Raw genomic sequence first — 23386 nt, 5'->3', positions numbered from 1 at the left:
TTTATTGAAACATGGGCTTTGGAGGTCGACCTGGCCGCAAGGAGGAGAAATACACGAAAATGTAAATGTTTCAAAGATGTCGAAAGAAGCTGATATTTATCACTGTCCGTTGTACAGGCAGCGATGTTACAAAATGTAATTTTTTAAAATACCCACTAATAACTCTATTTGCATACCAACTTGGTGAGCATTCTCTTTACTGCTCCTGTTAATGTGAGGCTGTCCATCAGTCAGAATGCATTATTCATCAGAGTAATTTCCAAGTGTGATTAATTTTAAAACACTTGCGCTGCTGTTAAGTCTTTCAGAAGCGAAATACGTCCCACTCCCCCTCCCCCCACCCCCACCCCCACCCCCTTCGGGACTCAGTGTTGACTTAAATCAGTGGCAACATTAACTGCAGTGGCATGTCTGGGATTGCTCATTTGGGTGGCAGGATAGCTGTCTAACAGGACTAATCAGCAGAGATACCGTGCCTCTATTGACAGGCCCCTCGACTCGTTATCTGCTGCTCTGACGGCCGGGTCTGTTCTTGCCCACAGTAGCGGTGTCAATCCTGCTAACTGAAGCATTTTTAACACAAGCTGCTGACACCCGGTCTCTCGAAAAATTAAAGGAGAAAAATAAGTTAACTCAATATGAAAATGAATATTTAAAGTAACAATTTATATTGCAGTGGCCTTGTATCCTAGTAATTACAGTACACTGGACTAGATGGTTACCCATCACAATGCCCCGAGCAAGCAAGACAGCTAGCTAACAGGATAATAGTTGTTTAATATAGAAATATAGTCAACTGCACTGTTTATCCAGCACATATTTTCCTAGCAAAAAAGGAATTGTTATCTGAAGCAATAAACAGTAGAATATTTCTCTTTAGTCTTCACCATATTGAAGGAAACAGCCTCAGCAACTGACAGTTTGGATTTTTGGATTTTGAAATTTTATTAATCACCTGACTTAAAACAAAACTGACTCCAGCTTCTGGTAGCTTATGAGCACAGCCTGATGGTGTGAAGATGTCATTATAAAAGATTATCTGAAGGCCACGGATTGCCTTAGGCCTATGTGGAAAGCATTTGAATGACCTTAGTTATATTACAAAGTAGATATTTCAGGATTTACCTAGAACCGTAGGACTCATTGACATTGCTAGCATATGTCAAATTGCTGATTGAAAAGATACGAATGATTAATTGAGCATTTCCTATAATATTACACTTTCTTTACCTTAAAAGAGTGGTGATAGCTGTGATACTGATCAATATCCAGGCACACTCTGGAGACTGACAAGGAACTAGTGGCAGTTGTGAGAGAAACATAACAGAAGTAAAGGGACCACAGATGATGATGTATTAGTTTTTAGATATTTGTGGTAGCTCCTACTTCAACTACTAGACAGCAATTTTTCAGATGTCTTTTAGCCAAGGCTGACCTGCACAGCAGAGGGGAATTATCACCGCTAGTCTAAGCCTTGCTGATTTTTTAAAAAAAGTGTGAGGGTGCCAAAAGCTGAGGGGCTGTGTCTGCAGCCACTGCACAGAGAATGCCTTGCAGTGAACGTACTGCATGTGTAATACAGTAATCTTTATTGCTGCCCCTGAGAGACAACACAATCTGGAGTGGGCATTCGCATAGTCATGACTCTGAACTCCACTACCCACAATCAACCTCCAAAATAGCGTACATTTGTCTGCATGCCATTTCAAAGGCTCCATTGTGTCCCATTTGAAAGGCCCATTTTGAATGCTTACTGTTCTGTTGCTCCTTCGGGTGCAGCTGACTTTGTGTGTGTCAAGGTGATCTTTTGCAAATAGAAGCCCCATGAAGGAAGGCATTTCTGCATTATGCACAAGAGTTGGTGTTTACATTCAGAGAGCTTTTTTTTTTAAAAGGAATCACTGGGAGGCTGTGAAAAAGAGGCACTTGTGGTGGATGAATGAGCACCAAGGTCTCGTATCGAATCCGACCCGTGCCAGTGCTGACTGTAGCCAGCATCCCCACTGGACCTCGAGCGACTCCTGCCAGTCTTCCAGGCATCCATGGCTGGCACTCTTTACACACACATATGAAATAACTTGCAGCTTACAAGGACAGTGGACCCTCGTCAAAAAAAGGCTACAGAGAGCACAGAAGAGCAAGTCCACTTCGCTAGCTAGCTCGTGAGCTGATACTGTTTACAGTTGGAACAGCAGCTACACCAAATCTCTCTTTGACGTGAGTTTAGTCAATGACACCTTTGCTTACGTGGGATGTCTCCCCAAATTCAAATTACCCGCCTATTGTAGTTCTTCAAAAATGAGTAAGGGTAGAGGTGTACATCATCATGATGTACACCTCTACCAAGGTAGTGGTGCTTTCGCTGGCGATATCTACAGAGATTGCTTTGGTCAGCCACACAAAGAGAATTAATCAGTTACACCTTGATCTGTTAAATGAGCTAAATGTTGTTTAGCGCTGGAATCCCCTTAAGCACGATAAATTCAGTTATCCTCTCTGTAATTTTTTTGGCCTTGTCACTTTCTTGTGGAAACGATTCCCATCTTTCCCATCCAGTATCCTACAGTGTTTTCTGATTAGCCGAGGTCTAATGTTTTGGTAAATGGACTGCATTTATATAGCACTTTTATCCAAAGTGCTTTACAATGAATGCCTCTCATTCACCCATTCACACACACACACTCACACACCAAGGCTGCCATGCAAGGTACCAATCAGCTCGTTGGGAGCAATTAGGGGTTAGGTGTCTCGCTCAGGGACACCTCGACACGCCCAGGGCGGGGGATCGAACCGGCGACCCTCCGACTGCCAGACAACCACTCTTACCTTCTGAGCTATGTCGCCCCTTGTTTCGGTTGAATTGCAAAAATTCGGAGCCCCTTGAAATATTGCCATTGCAAATGTTGTAAGTGGCTGTAAGACTACTTTTGGATTCCCCTTTGTAAAAGTTCCACACATTAGACATCATAGCAGATAACTTTTTTCATAAACAACAGCGTCATTCATGGTGGTGAATGGATAGTGGTCGTTCGCGGGAGTGATGGCACATTCAAACAATTGTTGTAAACGGAGTACAGACAGTGTCAGAAAGTATGGAGTGAAGCTTTGCTACACGTGAGAATGAATATACATAGTAAGTGTTGTAGTGTCAGACGATGTGTCCAAGCTGATAAACGATCCTTAAAATATGGTGGTATCGGGAGCCGATACCGATCCATGGATCGGATTCAGACATCCCTACTTATAAGTCATTGTTTTAGAAAATGGAACACAGCCAACATGTTGTCTTCAGAATACTCACGGCACACTAAAAAGTACACACTACTATACAAGTGCACATTAAGAATAGCATTGAGTTTCAGAATATTTTCCATACAGTGATTACTCTGTAATAAGATGCAGTGGCATTGCCACTCTGATACTGAGAGGTGTGGGAGAGAAGCAGGGAGTGAGGGCTGCTTCTCATAACTGGACAGCCTTCTGCTGCCTCCCACATAGGGAGGCCTTCGAGTCTTGCCACCAAGCACAGAAACAGGTAGTATATTTATTGAACATCCTGACATTTTTTCAAAAGTGAATCAGCCTCACCCACAGACATGCATAGCAAAGGATGATTGGTTATCGTCCCAATTGTTTCTCATTGAATTTGTCAAGCTTATTTATAAATGTAGAGAGGACCCTGGACAGATACAGTCACAGACTTTTCAAGATCTGAGCCATCATGGCAAGCCTTTTCCAAGAGGTAGCTTAACTCACTTTGTGTTCTTCGGCTCGATTTTTGTCTTTTTACCCATTTCAAGGAAAAAAAGACCTCCTTTGGCCTATTTCACTCCAATTTTTTGTGTCTGTTGAAGCTGTCAGTCCTTGTCACACACCAATGTGTTTTAGATTCTGTCCAGCGGCAGTCCTTGCCATACTCTCAGCGTTGCATGTAAATAAACGAAAAGGTATGTAAGACCGCTATAAAATGTTTTATTATATGAGAAAATTAGCCCTCACAATGGAACACTGGGTCATACCTGGCGGCACGTTGCTAGTAATTACAAACTTGTTAATTTATTTGGAGGCCATTCAGGTCATGCCGAGCTGCATTAAGCTCCGTTCACAGAAACAGGAACATTGCTGTACAACTGCAGAAGCTACGAAGCAACAAACAGTGGGGGTCAAAAACCTAATAATCATTTTGAACTTCATGGGCTTAATTATTATCATTTTTGGGCTTTTGTGCTTTTATTGCAGTTATCATGCAAAAAAAGGTTTTGAGTGGAGATCTGATCTCCAGGTGCAATGCTTATTTTTTTTTAACAAAGCAGAGATCAAATCCAGGTATGTTGAGACAAAATTATAGGAAATGAAAACAGCGACTGGTGAGTCTGATAAAAAAAAGAGATTAACTTGTTAATGAAGAAAAGCAAATCCAGGACTGCTTAATGGTAACCTGTCTGATCATCCCCTATCCCTCCTTTATAATTCAACAGCCATTTCTGACACGGAGCTGCCGGTAACACAACAGCTGATTAAAACAGTGATAAAACGCATTCACCAGCAATGGTTTCAGCATACACAACTTGTTAATAATTAAATATTAAAGATGAAAATCATCAAACTACTGTTCAGGAAAACTACTATTCTAGTTTCATCATATTCTTCACACTACAATTGTTCATAATTCATTACTATGCACCATACTAAAATACTCATATTGCCTTTGAGCCACCCTGCATTGGATTGTCACACTTTGTGATTTGTAGATTCCTTAATGATTCATGAAGCTTTTATGACATCTTCGTTACCCTGGCATGAGATTTATAACTTATTAATAAACATTTGTCAGAGGATTGCCCTTATGTTAAGTGCCTTTATTCCATTTTATCTACATGTTTTGTTACTATGTGACTAAATGAACACATATTGGTCAGCCGTTGAAACATAAAGTACATAAACCTGCGTTTTTTCAGTTACCAAATTAAGTCTGTTTATGGAGTGTTACAGACTTAATGACGCTTCATAATTCTAAAAATAATTGAAATGACTTAATTATGAAGTAATCCGCAGAACTAATTGACAATGAGCTCACCATGACAACAAACCTTGTGAATTGACAGTGACTACCTAGCTGAAAATACAGCCTAAAGTATTTTTAAACTGATCAAACCAGTGTGCGTGTGTGTGTGTGTGTGTGTGTTTGTGCGTGTGTGTGTGTGTGTGTGTGTGTTTGTGCGTGTGTGTTTGTGTGTGTGTGTGTGCGTGTTTGTGTTTGTGTGTGAATCCCCCCCAGGTGAGGAGTCCCTAACCATCTTTGTGGATAAGAGAAAGCTGAGCAGGAGAGCGGAGGGGGGTGCAGAATGGAACAGCACGGCAGTCACACTGGAGACCCTCCACCAGTTAGCCGCTTCCTACTTCATCGACAGAGAGAGCACGCTCCGCAAGCTGCATCACCTCCAGATCGCCTCCACTGCCATCAAGGTGGGCCCCCTGTCTTTAGCTTGCTCGCCTCAGCGAACCTAGCGCATATGCGGTTTCAACCGCATTGGTTGCTTTCCTTTTCTTTTATCTTTAAGTTTTTGACTGTGATATAATCCATGGATGTTCAGGCTGGTGCTAAAGTTGGCAGCCTGCAAAAAGAAATGTTTAAATGATCATAGGAAGTAATGAATGAAAAAGTGAGAAATAAAAGGGTATATTTCCCCTGTGTAAAAAGAAACAAATGAACTACCATGAAGGAATAGGGCTTTTAAGGTTATAGCTTTAGCACCTTGTTTAAGTAAGTGGAATGAATATTTAGTATGTGGGAGTAGGAGAGTAGAAGAAATTGCAAATGTTTCACAGAAGCATGTATTTAAAGTCTCCTTTTTATTAAGTAAAATATGTGCTTCTTAAGCATCTCAGGACAAACAAATACACTGAAATAACTGGAAGTAAGGCACAAAGACCATCTGCTAGCATCCGTTTGATAATTGAGATGAATTGCTTGAAAGTGATGAATAATTCATAAATTTTTATGGTGACTAATGTACATCAAAAAAGCTTTAATTCAAAGCGCAGACACTTTTTTTACCTCCTGCTGATCAAGACTAATCGGATAAAAAATGAAAAAGGTGGTCACTGGATCCTATGCTTAAAAATGAGGTACTTACGAGAACAGAACAGCTCACCTGAATGCTAAGATAACTAGCTCTTGATAAATGTATTTCTCACAAGGGCAGTACAGGAACTGTGCTACTACAGTTATACATCAAGGTGATAAATTATCTGTATGATATCAATAATTCCTAAGATGGCTAACCCCATTTGTCAGCTGTTTCTAATATGAGTAAGATGTCAAATTGTAATGAATTGAAGAATTATGAAGATCATCTTCCGCACTGCAAATAATAAATGGTTCATCAACACATCACGTAATGGTGAGTGTGTGTACAGGAAATGTTAAATAGCTGGGAACCGTAAATCAGGATTTTTAATTATGATTTACAAAGCCAATATTATGGTACCCCATCCGCTCATATTGAAGTTTATTATACTTATAAGTCAAGCTGCAATCTATAAAGGAAAAAAAACCTGCCCGAGGCAGGTCCAGATGGCGGTATTATTTGGTACTACAGTGCTGTTTACCTGACAGTGCTATTTGGCTGTATCATGTTTAATTCTGCAAACATTCAGATGGAGGAAAAGGATGGAATCCCTTGCTGGTACCAGAGGGGTTTAAAGGGAAATGCTTCTCCTACAAACCCAGATTAAAATGTGAACTAAAGCAACAGAAATCTGTTGTACGTGCATCATGTATGCATGGTTTTGTTTTTTCTTCACCATGTATTGGCTTAGTAAACTTTATTGTTATTATTACCTTTCATAATGTAGGGAATATCCCAAATCTTTTTTTATGTCTCATCTGAAAAACCAAATCAAAGTCTTTAGATGGCAAAAGTAGGCTTTGAGGAACTGCTTTTAATATAAATGTTATATTTATTAGTCTTCAAGCCATCAAGAACATGTTCAAGGTGTCTGAGACTTTGGCCGGAGTTCTTCCTTCCTTCTACCTGATGTTTCTGGTCAAATGGCGAGAAAATTAAACAGGATGAGAAGCCTCGTCTCTGAATCAGAAGGGATTTTCACATTCATATAAAGCAGTAGAGGCCTGGTAGTAAAGAAGCTAACGTGCTCATTAAAAAAAGCTCATTTGAGCTTTCGGGAGATGTTAACAACGGTTTTTCACTCAGGGTCTCGGTATTTGTTTCTTGGGGGTCAAAACGAAAGCCTCAGAAGTCATTAATGGGGTTATTAGTTAAACTCAAAGAAGAAAGGAAAAACAAATGTACGGAGATTTTAATGAGGCAGTTTAAGAATGGAGATTAACTTGAAAAAGATGCATGCTAATGCTGAAGTAGCAGCATAAGTACACTTTGAAAGTGTGGATGTTTCACATGCACAGAGCTCTCAAAAGTTTTTTCACATCAAAGTTGAGAGGGTCATGAAAAGCCACGACCCATCCGCAGACATCGAATGTAAAACGAAATGCTCTGAGCTGTGTCTGCTGTCCTCATTAAGTTAAGTGATCTGCCTTATATATGCGCCTTGACAGGTTCATAAAATTTGGAGTGTGGCAGGCTACAAAATGCTCTTGGTAAGGTGGTGAAAACCGGCCAGATGAATTGAAGACGTTGACCTGGGGAGGACCTTGCTCATAAATTTCTAAATCCCAGGGCCCAGACCACACTACACAGTCCACTTTACACCAGAGACAGAGGCCAGGCACTCTTTTTATCCTCCGTTCTGAAGGGACTGAACAGATGCAACATTACTTACATACTACTTATATACTAAAACAATGCCAATAAGCACTCACTAATTATTCTTTTGGAAAATTGCAAGTGTTTGTGTAATTAAATGCAACAGCAGGATCCCAGTGCAATCAGCAAGACTACATTATCGGAGCGAGTATTACCAAGCAAACGTTTCTACCTCTATAATTATAATCTATCCCTCAATGGGTGGAATTAATATTGACTAGCTCAAAGTTTTTTTTTCATCATGGGTTGTGTGCTTATGCTCCACCAGGCTTTTGTTGCAGATTTGGCCTCATTTCTCATGCAAAGGAAAAAAAAAACTGATATTCATATTTGCATTTTGGGAATTTCCCCTTTAAGTTGGACATCTGTTTCTGCTAGGAATTAATCTGCCGATCCCTGTAGAGGCCTCTCGGATTTTAATTAATTGCATGGAAGCACCAATAAAAAGAATGTAAATGCCTACAGCGTGACTGCTGAAGTAGTGATTTTCCTCTTTCTGGCCAAGTGTCTCATCGGGAAGTTACTTCAGCCTTAATATTCTATGAAAAAACGAAACAGATTCCATTTTAGATAATGAAATGTGGTGGCTCATGTAATTTTAAATGAACTTTGCAAACTGTTGGCTCTCTTACTTGGCTGGTGGCTCTATTGTATGTGAGAAAAAGGACTTACTATATTTTATTTTTTAATGTTATTTTTTATTCAGTATATATATATATATATTTTCATTTTAAAACTTCTCTGTAATTTCTTATGCCACCTTTTGTGAACCTCGAATGTACACCAAGGGACAAGTTTCAGTTTTCCTCCTTAAAAAATCGAAGGTCGTCATTAATCGGCAATGGCAATATGGTTACTTTTATTATGCCATTAGGAATATGTCAAGAAAATCCACTCCAGCACCGGAGACCATTTTTAAGTGATGAGGAGAGATGTATTTGCCTTCAACCTAGCAGTTTGACTTACCATATGCCAGAGGGACCTTGATTTACAGTAACTTTATATCAGGATTTTATGAAGAATGGTAAAGCTGTGATTGCAAAGACTAATGAAATTCTAAAACAGAAACAAAGATTTGCGTCTGCATCACTGTGCTGTTTCACGTTCCATTATGTATTGAAGTCCAAAGGCTTTTTTGACATCATTTTAGCCTCTATTGATACTTTACACCCCACTCTCACTTAAGCCGTATCAGTCACTGCTGTAGTGTCATTTCTTGAAATATGCATGAGCGGAGCTCGACCATTATTGCTTCTGAGTCCCACATCACCTCGCAGTCTGAGAAACGCCTATCCTTGACCTCAGAGCTTCCTCGAGCAGAATGATATTAGAGCAGAAAATTATACTATCAATCAGGCGGTCATTCTCTTCATAAAGTCTCTTACAAAATTGGACTGCTTCGTAACAGATGCAGCTATGGTCATATGACAAGCTCATAGTTATGTGGAGGTGCAAAAATGGCATTATATGAAATACATTTAAAATTTTGTTCAAATTAATAGTTTATTAAGATATGGCCACAGACTACAATTTAAGTGTTTCCGTCAGTATGTGAACAAACTGGTCATTTTTGTTATGAAATACTAATTTTCTCTTTCAGTTCAACGATCATTTATTCCTGCTTTGCTTAACTGGTTTTAATGTCTAACAAGTATGACATTGGGGAAGTAGCCCTTCATATTTATTGACTTGGGTGGTATATTCTCTGCAGTGGAATGAAACAGTTCTCCCTTCTCTCTCTCCCCCACTCTCCTTTAGGTGACCGAAACAAGGACAGGCCCGCTCGGATGCAGTAACTATGACAACCTCGACTCTGTCAGCTCTGTTCTAGTTCAGAGTCCTGAAAACAAGATTCAATTACAAGGTAGACCATGTTTAAATTAACCCAGCCACAATCTCTAAAGACATTAATCCAATTTTCTCCTTCTGTCATTTTGCACCGGGAAGCTAAAAAAGAGCATAAAGCATATTCCAGAAATCCCTGTTTAAAGGCTACAAAAGGCTGTACCCTGAAAGATGATCAGTATTTTGAACTTGACTTTTAAAACGGTCCTGAAAATTAATTTCACAATTCCTGTCTCGATACATCATATATATTTAAATAAACCCCAGGGTCAAGTAATTAGCCTGTAACTGACAACTTGTAAATGGCTTGTATGGGCAACTAAACCCTGGGGTTTATTGTTTCTTAGACCCTGACAAGTGGCCTTTGATGTGGACTGCTGTTTACCATTTTAGTTATAAAGAAGACAGGGCAGTCAGTACTTTAATGTCCTTCACTTGACCACATCTAGAAGTGGACTCTTGGGGTGCACCATTGAGCAAAAACAATGAAGTGTATTGCTCTAGGATATTTAGCGTCCATTAAACATACTATCTAAATGGAAAGTCTGTCTGGGAGAATTTGTTTGTCCTTGTAACACAAAAAGATCCATGTGACCCCCTCAAGCAGTGCGCTGCGTACAACCCCCTAAAATCCCAACTCCCTCGACTGCCTACTCCATCTCCTTCTCATTTTATGGTGGATCAAGATTGTTCCCCAGAAATCCGGGAGCACCTGCACCCTCCCACCTGCCCATTTTTCCACCTGTGTCATAGACACCAACTTATGAAAATGATTAGGGGTGCTAATTTGATAACACGCAAATCTGACAGCGACAGAAAAACGCTAAGAGGAGACTGTTTTCCCTCATTTATAAGGCTTCATGGGTTCCATGAGTTAATGCACGTTGTATGTCAAAAGCAAATAGCATACATGTACCAGACGGTAATGTCAGCTAAACAAGCAGGTTGACAGTTTCAACAGACTTCGGCCTCCCGGTAGTGTTTGAATTTTACGTTAAATCCTCTACAGATTAATTTAGCCACTGTTTCTGACAGAAAGCATAGCCAAAAATGGCTATGCCTTCTGTCACCAGGTGAATATAGTATCATGCTTATATGTATATAACAAGTTGCCAGTGCTTGTTCTACTAATCAGTAATCAATGAAATGGATGTCAGACATTGCAGCTTTTTTTTGAATGTACACAAATTACACAACTAAAAGCAAAGAATTTATAAAGTTCAGGTACAGATTAAAAGCTGTTTCTTTCATTTCCTAGAGAATACATTTATAACAGTATAGGCATCATGATACAGCTTCAAGATTAATATTTCTCTGATTATGAATCCACACTGACCAACCAAACAGCACCACCTTAAATACCATTCATTCCATAAACTCCAACTAAAATCCTTACAGCTGGCTCAAAAAAGGTCACTTTATGTTGTTGTCCTGCATATTTTCACATCAACTGTGGGGTGAGATCTGTAACACAATTACACAAGTGTAATTGTAAAACCCAATGTCTCACCCAACGATATCAGTATGGATATGAAAATGTGTTCATATATGCGCTGTGTTGTCCTCTAAGTGACCTGCAAGTTTGAGGTTTCTGCATTAATTTTTTAAATATTTTAAAACAGTTTAACCACCCACTTAAGTAAATTCATCGGGACCGATTTACATACTGTACATAAAACTCGCAGTGCAAAATGCGGACTGACGAGGGTATGTTGGTGCGTCTGCATGAAATTAAGGTCTTATTTACTAAGGCTACAGCTAATTACGCAATCAGCGAATGGGACTGCATATGCAATGAAGCAGAGATTAAAATGCGCAGTTCGAAAATACTCTTGTTCAGTCCATTGAATATATTCAGTGGATGTGGGGATATTGATGCATGTTCTGGTGCAACATGAGAGCATATCCAGCACTACGGTCAGTGCAGGACAAATTGCGGACTGTGATATTCCAGTTGCGGTGGCAATTGGCAATTGTCCATAGAAATGATCCAGATGCAAGGTGAGGTAAAGATGCAAGGCCTGGCTATTAGCGGGGTGGAATCGGAATGTTGTGTGGGAGGATCTCTCGCTACGGCTGGTTATTTGTTAAAAAAAACAAAACTGTTGCATGTGTCAGCGGTTTCGTGCTTTTTTCGAGTTTGTGTCTTTCCCCATTTTAAGTGCTTTACGTGATTTTCCATCAGTTTCGGATGATAACTCAAAGCAGCCTCAAACCTCGCAATGTAACTACAATGCAGACTCAAACGTCAACTCAAACTTTAAAGAAATAAAAACAAACATAGTAACCCTGTTTTTCATTAATTTTAGTAATGTAATTTGATGATCTGTTTCTAATAATGTTCTGTGAAAGGCAAAAAGCGTGCTCTTTTTGTGATGGACAAAAGCAATTAAATGCATCAGCCCATTCATTTATTTACTGTCACTTTTTTTTTTACTAGAACCAACTGCCCACAGATTTTAAAAGTACAAAACGTGTTACTGTCACTACAATTGCACATGTTACACTTGAGATCTAAATTAATTTAATAAATTATTTTTTAAACAGTCTGTGATTTCTGCCTCTTTTTTCAGTTTTCCATGATTTTTAACAACTTTGCCGTGACTGCTCTGTAACTTTAGCCAATGTTTTCCATAAAAAGCACCTAACCTTTATCACATGGCTGCTTAATCGGCGCCATTTGATGATTTATTTCTCAGGGAGTTGAAATAGTGTGATTTATGTTGTAAAGTCAGTGAAAATATATTATTTTTACAGACACTGCTACTTTTATTAAAAAATTATTTGAATTAAAAACTGACCACCTCAAGTATTGGGAATGTAAAAGCTCCTCATCACCCACTATGACCTGAGTCGAGATACCTCGAACACTGCAAACACATCCACCCTGCAGACAATAACAGGCTGTATACATTTTTATAATCTGAAGGAATAATACCAAAGCCAATGATTAATTGACATTAAAGCAGCAGAGGTACAATGATATCTGCACATAAAAAAAATGATTTCAGATTGAGAAACCATGCAGTTTTCTTGGTTCCAGACACCTCACAGTGAATATCTTGTTTATGTGGACAGGTAGTTGACTGTGAACAACAGTACAGAACTGGCATTCAGATGAGATCTTACATCACAGTGACGTTACATAATTGTTTCCATTCTTGACCATTTGAATATGGACATGTGCAGTTACCACAAGAACCAATATCTTGTTATAAAGTAATTATATGTTTTACTAAAGTTGTATTTAATTTCCTGTCATCCACCTTTTTCCTCAGGACTACAGGTAATTCTTCCAGACTACCTGAGGAGTCGTTTTGTGCAAGCAGCCCTCAGCTACATCGGCTGTAACTCCGAGGGGGACTTTGTGTGCAGGAACAATGACTGCTGGTGCCAGTGTGATTCTGGGTTCCCTCAGTGTAACTGCCCAGATGTGGACCTCCGTGCCATGGAGAACAACCTTCTACACATCAAAGAAGCCTGGATGCTTGTCAACCAGGAGTTTGAGGAATCAGGTGAAACTTGATGTTGAAAGTCCCATGAATGTGTGTGGGGTGGTGTTTTATCAGGCATTGGTGCTACTCCTCGTTCATGAACTCTCCATAACAGGTTCCTGAATGAAGTTTCTTAGTCAGTAGTTTCTTCGTTGTAGATTTTAGGCTGGACCCTATAGCACAGACATTACCTGTTTGAACCTGGACTGTGTTATAAACTGTGTGTGACTAGGGGTTCATAGCAGGAGGACACAATTGGCTTTATCCATCATGGGTAGGGTGTGCTTACGTTTGCCAAGATGCCTCAGGTTAGGGATGCACTACTTACTCCCAGGGATCCCTAATGAAAAACCATGTGTTCAAAAACCACACATCCAAAAACCACATGTGAACACTCATTATGTGAATAGTACACATGTGAACAATAAAAATAATCCCACTTATACGATAAGAGCGGGAAAAGGAACCTATGCAATTTCAAGTCACATGTTTTGTTTTCACATGAGAAAATTGTAGTTCATGTAAAAAAAAAATTTTTGTAAGGGATAGGCCAGGCATCAACAGGCTACCAGCGTGGGATATTAGATTCTTACCCTCATGAAATACTGTGCTGTCTGATAGTGTAAAATAGTTGCTGGCTCTAAGGTGAATGCATCAGAGGAATGCATTTCTTTTAGTTGCAATGCACCTTTCATATGGTGTCTGTGGCAGAGCTGAAAAAATGGTTAACATACAAGTCTTTTCTCTCCACATTTCTAATGAAGAATAAGAGAGAATGTCTCTGTAGGGGCCTTTGAGATGAAGACACAAATGTGGTGTAACCCCAGTTAAAAATAATTTATAAGCACTCATGATACAGCTCATCACAAATGACACTAGTATGAATAATTCAGCTACACTACTTATTGATGCATGCCAATTATTTGAATGTTTGCATTGTTTTGCATATACAGTGCATGTTTTAAAAAAGTGCGTGGACAAACCATTCTAAAACACCCCCTACCCATCCTCTTCAAAAATGAATTTGCATGAAAAATAAAATTTGCAGCTCGACAGGATCATGAAAGGATGAAAAAATGAAATTATATATTTTTTGTGCAAATATAATTCAATATGAGTGCCCTCCTAAAGTATCCATTGTTTTTTCTTCCATAAGCATCATTAACTCTTCACACTTCTTTTCTTAATCAGAGGAGTTCCAGGTCTTTGTGGGCAGGCTGCCAACATTCTATGCTTTGAACACGTCTGCTGTGCAGTACTTCTGGAAGACGGACCCTGGGGTCCAGCGGAGATACCGACAGCTTGAGACCAGCACCAGCTTGCTGGCTGCCAAAGCCCGCAGAATTGTTAACAAGCTCTTCACCCTCAGCAAGAGGTGCAACACGCAACCCAAAATAGTTGTACAGAAGGAGAGGTGAGGAATATTTTTTTATGGTTTAATTAACCTGGAGGTGAAAGAGGAAGGTTCCATAAATGTCTCAAACTAAAGACTAAGTGATGTATACCTCAGGAGTCAAGGCATTCAGAAAGTTTTACAGTTTCTCAAATGGCCCTTTACCATCGCTGTACTGTACAATACTTTACCAGTTTCTGGAACTGTTACCATCACCAGCAGTAGAATACCATGTATAGTTCTCAAAACTAAATGGTGCTACTCCTCCAGAGAGGTACCAAACAAAGGTGCCAGAAACTTCCAGTGAATCGCCTAGCGAACCAACCGCCCTTTTTATATATATGGTAGCTACAAATTCTTTTACAAATTTGAAAGAAATGAATTTAGGGCAACCTTTCCAAACAAAACAACTACAAACTACAACTATGACTAGCCTTGATCAGCAATAAGTAAGCTTTTATCTGCAGAAGCAAACTGTATACGTGTATCATAGTGCTGCCACAAAAATGCTTTATGAAAAAATATATTTTTTTCTTTTAACACTGTCAACACTGACAATTTAAAATCAACCAGTTTTCTCAGAAAAATGCAAACTGCCTCGTTGAAGCCCTCCCTGTTCTTTTATTTTGAGTCCCACTCCGGGTTGATGCTCGAGAATCACCTGTAAATAAAAGGCCAAGACAAAAGCTTTCAGTTTCATAGACATTTTTGGAATTGTTTCTCCAAGGTGCATGTAACAATGCCTATTTCCTTCAAACACTGAACACAACAAAGAAAATTACTGAAAGCCAAGCGAAATTGATGCCACATTTATTTCATTACACAACAACACTGACTGATGAACATGGCTTGGCAGAAGCATTGCAGTTGTAAAATACTCAGTTACTAACAATAAAATCATAATTTAAGTGTAAAATAATGGCTAATAATTTAAGTATAAAATAATGTTAATCGTGCAAATTGTTTTACATTAGCGCTCTGATATTGGTTGTTTACAAAGCTAACTCGTAAGCAAACTTATTTCAGAAGAAAAAAATAAATTACTTAGACCTAGACCCAAAGGATCATTCATTTGCTCATGAGTCCAATCATTTGATGAGATAAAGTGAGCTCTGAAATGTTTGGAACAAAGACATGTTTTTCCATGATTTGGTTCTGTACATCACAATTATAGATTTGTTATCAAACATTTCCCATGTGGTTAAATTGCAGATTCTCAGCATTTATTAAATTCATACATTTTTCTTTCACCATGTAGACATTGCAGCACGTTTTATGCATAGACCCTGCTGGACTGATCAGTCTAATTATCACAACATTCTCAGTTCTAAATCATATCTGATTTGGTCAGAATGCAGACCCAAAATGAGCAGAGAAAAATGTCATAAAATTTAAAATGAAAATCAGATATAATAGAAATGAAAATACTGTTCTACCACAAATGGACTGACAATTTTCCTTTTATTTTACCATACCACACCTATTTGAGACCTTTATCTTAAATATGCTAAATAACCGTTGCAGTCAGCAAAGTTTGAAATGTGAGGTGCGATTTTGAGGCGAAACATGTCGCTAGCTTTAATGCAGTTTGCCCACATAGTAGTACAGCCTGACATGATCAAATCTAAACTCTGAAGTCTCCTTCTTCTGCTTCAGCCACTATTCTTACAACCGCCACTTCAGCTCAGGAAAAGGCTACTACAGCTTCCCTGCAATTGATTTTTTTTCTTTAGCCAAGAAGAGAAGCCATTCACGGACGCTGAAGTTCCGAAGGAGTGTACTCTTGAGATGGTGGAAGAACTTTTTGCAGAAGACAAAAACAAAGCAGAGATAGTGAACCATGTGAAGTATTCCTCTCTGACACATTGGAAATGCAAAGGGTAGAGGTACTGTTTGAGGACTGTTTTTCAACATTACTTGCCGATCTACGAGTACATGTCACTGGCCGTCGAGGAATATACTGAGGCAGCAGATGCTGCACAGCTCTCGTTGTTTGTCAGGTACTTCAGTGGTGACGTTTTTAAAGTGGAGTCTTATGCCTTTTACCACTGACAACTAGTACTACAGGTGAAGTAGTTTTCACTGTACTTAAGGGTTTTTTGAGGAGAAGGGTTTGGATCTAGGGAAGATCAACCTTCTCATTACCGATGGCTCCTCATCCATGATTGGAAAAGAAAGGGGCTTTGTATCTCGCTTATCTGAAGAACTTCCCTCAGTGAACACACTGCACCGCATCGTACTGCAGTCAGAAGCAATTGACCCTGTCATAAAAACTGTGAATCATATTCACTCAACGTCAAGTCTGCAGCACCAACTGCTGCTTCAGGTGCAGGAGGCCGCATCCTTAGACCTCTTACCCCACAATGATGACCACCGGCTGAGCAGAGGACGTGTTCTTGAACGTGTCTTTACACTGAAAAGAGGTGACTGAATTCCTGTCGAGCCAGCAATCAAACTAGTCAAAAGGGCTACTTGCACACATGCAAAATCCAGATTTCATGGGGCAGATTACCTTTCTGTTCAACATCATGGGCCCCCTAAACACACTAAACTTGCAGTTACAAGGAGGAGGGTTAAGCCTGATTTATACTTCGTTGTACAACCATTTTGACAAGTATCCTGCGAAAAAATGAAAGTGTCGCACAACGTTTTGCATTTATACTTCGGCAAAGGGCTGCAGAGAGATATCAGACTGTTGATGTTTACATATTATTATTATTAGTAGTAGTAGTAGTTGTGATGTCACAGAACAACAAGAGAGTCAGTACTTTGGTGGCTAGCTAGTTTAGTTATCCACTGCTACAATAAGCTATTTCCCCCTCCCCATGACAGAAACACATTCAGTGTTTGTTTTCTTCTGTGAGGTTGTTCTCCCTTGCATTCCACCAGACAAACATAACTTAATGTTTTTCATTTCAAGAAAACTAGCTCAATATACTGTCAACAACCAGTACCACACTATGTTAGATCACAAGTTCTAGATTTGATATGTGCACTCATAATCTTATAGAGTGAATTTTGGTCATGCCTCATTAATACAGGTGAGTTCAATTTTATTCACTGGCATGCAACAGAGCGAGCTCATATGTATTTTGTCGCGCATATTGCCATGGACAAGACAAAGTAAAAGTCCATTAAGTTATTGAATTGAACATCTAAAGAGTTAAGTGTAGCATAATCCAGGTGCATGGTGGGAGCATTTTCATTCAGTTTATTAAACTCAGTTTATCACCCTGTTCTCATTAAATAAAATACATGGCTGTGAAAGTTTACTGAATTGCTTCCATTTTGATATTTTTGGAGTAGATGCGATGTAAAAAAAAATTAAAATTAAATGAAATTAAAATGAAAATTACTCTGAGGATATTGCACATATTAAATATATGTAGCAAAGAAGAAACCACTGAAGGACTTCTTACAGTGCCCAGACCCTCGAGTGATCTATATAGACCTCCAGAATGCTGCTAAAGAATGCTGTGCACTCTGAAACTGAGTCAGTTTCTCTTCACAGGTTTCATTACGCTTCAACTGCAGTCCTTTTTTTGTTTCCTATGGCTTTCGTATTAAATCCCATCTGGATTTTTTTATTGCTTCAGACCCATAATTTATGAAATTATGGGTTTTTTTCTGAGCAAAATGGATGCATCCCAAAGCTACACTTCCACCTTTCTCCATCTGTGTGAGAAACGCTGACAGGCAGCGGAGAACTCATCCATTACCACCCGTCCGCTCTCTTCCAGGGCTCCAGGGGACTCTCTCTATGAATATTTACATATTCCGCTGGCATCGCTTATGTTAGGAGGCAGCTGAGCGGTTCTCTCGCTGAGCTTAAGTTCCATCCTAGTTGCAGGAGAAAAGATACCTGCACACCTGATTGACATCTCTCATGGGTGGTAAACATATGTTTGATGGTTGGTACCAGAAAATGGGACATGTTTTGAATGATATAATTGATGTTTCGAGCTGCCTAGAACAGTTTTTTTTTTTATCTGATGGAAAATTTGTGAATATGTTAAGATCTATTATTGTAAATATTAAAGTATCTGGTTGCAGTTCTTTCTTTTTTTCTTTGTTCTTTTTTCTTATTTTAATCAATAGTAAGATATGTTATGACACTTTTTAGCGCCTAAAGCAGTTGAACGTTACTCATATCTATACCCTGTAGGTATGCAAATATTTCTACACTAGATGACTTATTTCCCACGTTAGGGGGCCATAAGCTTCGCCCTGTCCATGAAAAAAATCTGATCTTAACCGAATGCGGAAGAACCTAAACCTGATCTATTTATTACTGAAGGAATCCTGAGGCGGTTTTGGTTGACAGGGAATACATATAAAGCATTTCCTGGGAAAGGTGCAAAATTCCAGGTTTTGATGGGGGTAAAAAGAGCACCAAACCATTCATCATGCCTCAGAAGGTGGTATAATTGCATATAATATCATGAAGATATCGACAGCGAGGAGCCGGCTTCCTCTGCTTTGACTTTAATTGCTCCCATGTGGTCAAGGCTCGCAGAATATAAAATACAGAACACTCGCAATTCTGTATCCAAGAATCCAAGAATGCAGAGTGCACAGGTTTTGTTAATTACTTGAGGTAGATACACATTATGGTTTATTCAATATGTTTTTCGACTGAATTATATCCCTTCAATAATGTAGCACAGTGACAGTATTGGGCTCTATAAAATGGAATTTCATTGCAAAAATAAGTTTAATGCGCGTTGTTTTTGGGGTTAAATATCTGCTTTACTTTTTGTGTGGTTTTTTTTTCTCCTTTTTTTCCATAGGTCTTTAAACTACTGGCTGAATTACATCTTGTCAATACTGTACTGCAGTGAGAATAATCATATTGGAGTCTATACAGAGGAGACACGGAGCTGTTTCTGCCCTTATGAGCACCTCAGCTGCCAGGGGGCCATTCCATGCACAGTTGGGGACGGACACCACTGCGCCTCCTGCTCCCCAGAGAACCGTTCGCGGTGCGCTGACTGCAACCCTGGCTACATGCTAAGCCAGGGCATCTGCCGCCATGCAGTCCCTGACTCCACCGACCACTACATTGGCTTCGAGACGGACCTGCAGGATCTGGAGATGCGATACCTACTCCAGAACCGCGACAGCCGAATTGTGGTGCACGCCATCTTCATCAGCAATGACATGCGGCTTAACACCTGGTTCGACCCCTCCTGGAGGAAGAGGATGCTTCTCACACTGAAGAGCAACAAGTACAAGTCCAACCACGTCCACATGTTGCTGGGGATGTCCCTGCAGATTTGTCTTACCAAGAACAGCACTTTGGAGCCTGTACTATCTGTCTACATCAACCCCTTCGGTGGCAGCCACTCGGAAAGCTGGGTCATGCCCATCAGTCAGAACAGTTACCCCGATTGGGAGAGGACTAAGCTGGACATTCCCTTGGACTGTTACAATTGGACACTGACTCTAGGTAACAAATGGAAGAGCTTTTTTGAAACGGTCCACTTCTACTTGCGGAGCCGGATCAAGACTACCTCGGCAAATGGCAATGGCACCATCTACTTGGAGCCGCTGGAGTTGGCCGAGCCTGCCCAGAACCTGGGCTACATGAAGATCAACAGTATGCAGTTGTTTGGCTACAGCATGCACTTCGACCCGGAAGCAATCCAGGACTTGATTCTGCAGCTGGACTACCCATATACTCAGGGATCACAGGACTCGGCCCTGCTGCAACTGGTGGAGATCCGGGACCGCGTAAATCGTCTGTCCCCGCCCGGACCCCAGCCCCTTGACTTCTTCTCCTGCCTGCTTCGACACCGGCTCAAGCTGTCCGCCACCGAGGTGGTGCGCATACTAGCCGCCTTGCAGGCTTTCAGTGCCAAACAACCAAACTCTGTAGAGTATGAAACAACCAAACTCTGTAGTTAATCTGTGGGCATGGACGACCGAAACAAGAATGACTCATTTTGACAAAAAATGATCCGTTTTCTGTGATATTAAGGTCATAAAATGGTCATTGAAGATTGTATAAATGTAAAAAAAAAATCTATAATTTATCTTTTTTTTCTGGAGGAAAAAAGTCGGTAGTATTGAAAGAAAGCACGAGGATGAGTTGAGCTGAATAGGAACTGCTCATTACACACTAAAGTACTGTCCTCACAGGCTGGTCGGTGAAATGCTTAGTAAGGGCAATCAAGGTCTTTCCTTGGAGTTTCTCTTCTTTTAGAAAAACCTCTTGGTGCTTTTTAAGTGATTACACATTTAACAAGCCTGACTATACTTTAGAGATTTGTGAGAGCCTGTGCCATAGGTGTGTTCCCTCTGTGTTTCAGTGGAAAGGTTTCAGTAGATTTTGTGGACTATTAATGTACTAATCTCATATTAATTTCAAGAGTGTTGAAGTACCAAAGAGGGCCCACTGGTTTTGCATCCCCAAGACACTAAGAAGGGTGGGATCGTTAGAAATTGGAATTCATCATTTATGGGCATGAGACGTTCCACAAGGCTGGATGTCATCTGGAGGTTCACCACCATCCCATTCTATTTCAGTGGCTTGTGTAATCCACACATGTAACATGAAATAATTGGTCTAGATGGAGATTTTGGAATGCAGTATTTCTGAAAGATTACCCTTTTGTTACAGCCTCACTCGGTAGCATGCTGCTTCTTGTCTCCCCATCTTGTAAGTACAACAGGTTCTGCTGTAGTTTTGCTAGTTGTGGGTAAACAAAAACCATACATGTCTCTGGGGGTAATTCTACCCCCTACTGTTTATGTTTTTACTAAATGGATTTTCGTATTTACAAATATCTATATTACCAGTACTTGTTTTTTTATGTTTTTTTTTTTTTTTTGGTTGTTGTTTGTTATTGTTATTTTTTTACAAATATTTGTAAACAGATAATTTAAAGAGTAATTGTGCTGTAAAAAGGGAAAATCTTGTAGTTTTCGGCAGATAATGTTTATGTATGTTATATATTTACTGTAGCCCTTTTAATACAGATTATTTGTGTAAAGTAAAGAAAGTTATCCATACTAAATTAAATTACATAATAAAATGTAATACATGATAGAAAAGTCGTAAAATATTGGAAAATCACAGTCATCGTATTTAAATTGTCCAGGTACTTGGTCTCTATGTTTACCACTGAGAGCATTGAAATATTTTAACCATTTCCAGGTCTTATTTTTATATTGTTTTTCTTTCGTTTAAAAATATATAGCTTTTGTGGTACATCAAAGGATTGTGCAAAACATGCAACGACTTTTAAAAATGGCAACATGCTGCAACAGAAAAAGTTTTTTTTTGTTTGTTTACTAATTTACAAGCACTAGCACTGTAAATATATATTGTAGTTAATTTAGACTGATCTATTATAGTCTATATTATGTTATAACATTGTGTCACTATTCATTTTGTTACAAAATGAAATGTATGAAAAAGAAGGCCCAACCAAATGCAAAATGTGTCCTTGGGGGGAATAGTTATCATGAATATATTCAGTTCCTATGTGTAAAAGGAGCAGTGTGCCTGAAAACATTAAATATAGACAAAAAAATAAACTTTCGCAAACTTAGATAAAATCATATTCCATTGTTTGTTCATCTCTTAATTGTTTGTTACTTTGGATAGCTCTACAATACATTATTATCATTACCAAGGTCATTGTCATCATCTCCATCATCATCATTAAAATTCAGTGCACTCTATACTGAAACTAAATAAACTGAAACAACATATATCCTAAACTGAGGCTGATATAATAAAAAAGAATGATCACTTGTGTGGAGACAGGAAAGTGTATTTTGCATGGTTTATACATCAACCGAACTTATGGGGTACAAGTAATGCTATAACAAAAAAGGGGAAGGTGGTCCTCTCCAGATAAATAAAATAGTTCGTTTTAAACAAAGATTACCAGATGGAATTAATCACGTGTGCATCCACTGACATGTCTGATTAAAAGTGGCAGAGGTTGGTAACTCTAAAGTCAATAGCGTTTTGCTGTATGCTATTGCTTATCTATACTCTTGTCTTGAACCATCCACATGCAGCATAAATGCAATTTGTTGGTTGGAACACATATGAGAGTGATTATTAGCAGTAGCTAGCCTGCTCAGCTACCTACTAGTCCACAGTGACCTTCTAGCTAGCAACAGCCCAGAATTGTCTTTCTGGCTGTTAACATTGAACTCAGAAGACAAAATATGTGATGATGGTAGAAATCCTCCTATAGCACCTTCAGTTTCTGGTGTGGTTAGAACTATTGTTGTTCAGAGACTACAATAACATTGTAGTATATATGTGGTAATTATTTAGGACATCTAGGTTAGTGTTTGTAAAATACAGCTTTAAATAGAAATAATCGATTAAACATTGCAATATTATACTGTTACTTTGTGGTTAATTATATGTCAGTGTTAAATCATAAGGTTGGTGCTTTGAAAGCATAGCAATCGCAATGTCAGTGGGCATTAGGCTAGAATTCATAAATGTTCTCCCAATCCACACAAATTCTGGTTTAAGTCAGACCTACTTCTGGTTTTCTATCCAAATACAGATAGAGATAAAGTTGAAACTCAAAAAAAGAGTCAGGTACCTTGACTTGTAATTTTTTGGGCTCAGCACTTCTCCCTAACTATTTTTGTTTATGCACATTCTTCACTTTTTCTGTATCACAAATACAGAATATAGATCATTTTGTTGGTTGAACAGATGCAGAAAAAAGTTACTCCCCTATTATGCAGGTAGAATAGACACTCACATACATTATATACAAGCCTGCGGAGAAGGAGGGGAAATGGGAAAGCTTTTAAGGGCCCAGTCACTGGGTAGAGCCCAAGAGAGGGAAGCAATATTGACAACTACTATGACCCCCCTCCCCCTC

At 39.2% G+C, this 23386-nt stretch overlaps 1 protein-coding gene across 1 annotated transcript in view; it reads left to right on the top strand.

The window, feature by feature from the left end:
- The window catches only part of LOC118229102 (BMP/retinoic acid-inducible neural-specific protein 3-like), a 28482-nt gene extending 6395 nt beyond the window's left edge, over positions 1 to 22087 (top strand). Inside the window, exons 4-8 of the mRNA XM_035420789.1 lie at positions 5279 to 5466; positions 9546 to 9651; positions 12911 to 13147; positions 14318 to 14540; positions 19310 to 22087. Of these exons, the coding sequence (XP_035276680.1) occupies positions 5279 to 5466; positions 9546 to 9651; positions 12911 to 13147; positions 14318 to 14540; positions 19310 to 20426 (1871 nt within the window). The 3' untranslated portion in view covers positions 20427 to 22087. The remainder of the gene's footprint in view (positions 1 to 5278; positions 5467 to 9545; positions 9652 to 12910; positions 13148 to 14317; positions 14541 to 19309) is intronic.
- The last annotated feature ends 1299 nt before the right edge of the window (positions 22088 to 23386 follow it).

The sequence above is a fragment of the Anguilla anguilla genome, chromosome 6, assembly GCF_013347855.1.
Source record: "Anguilla anguilla isolate fAngAng1 chromosome 6, fAngAng1.pri, whole genome shotgun sequence".
Taxonomy (NCBI): domain Eukaryota; kingdom Metazoa; phylum Chordata; class Actinopteri; order Anguilliformes; family Anguillidae; genus Anguilla; species Anguilla anguilla.
This window is presented reverse-complemented; position numbering and strand designations above follow the sequence as displayed.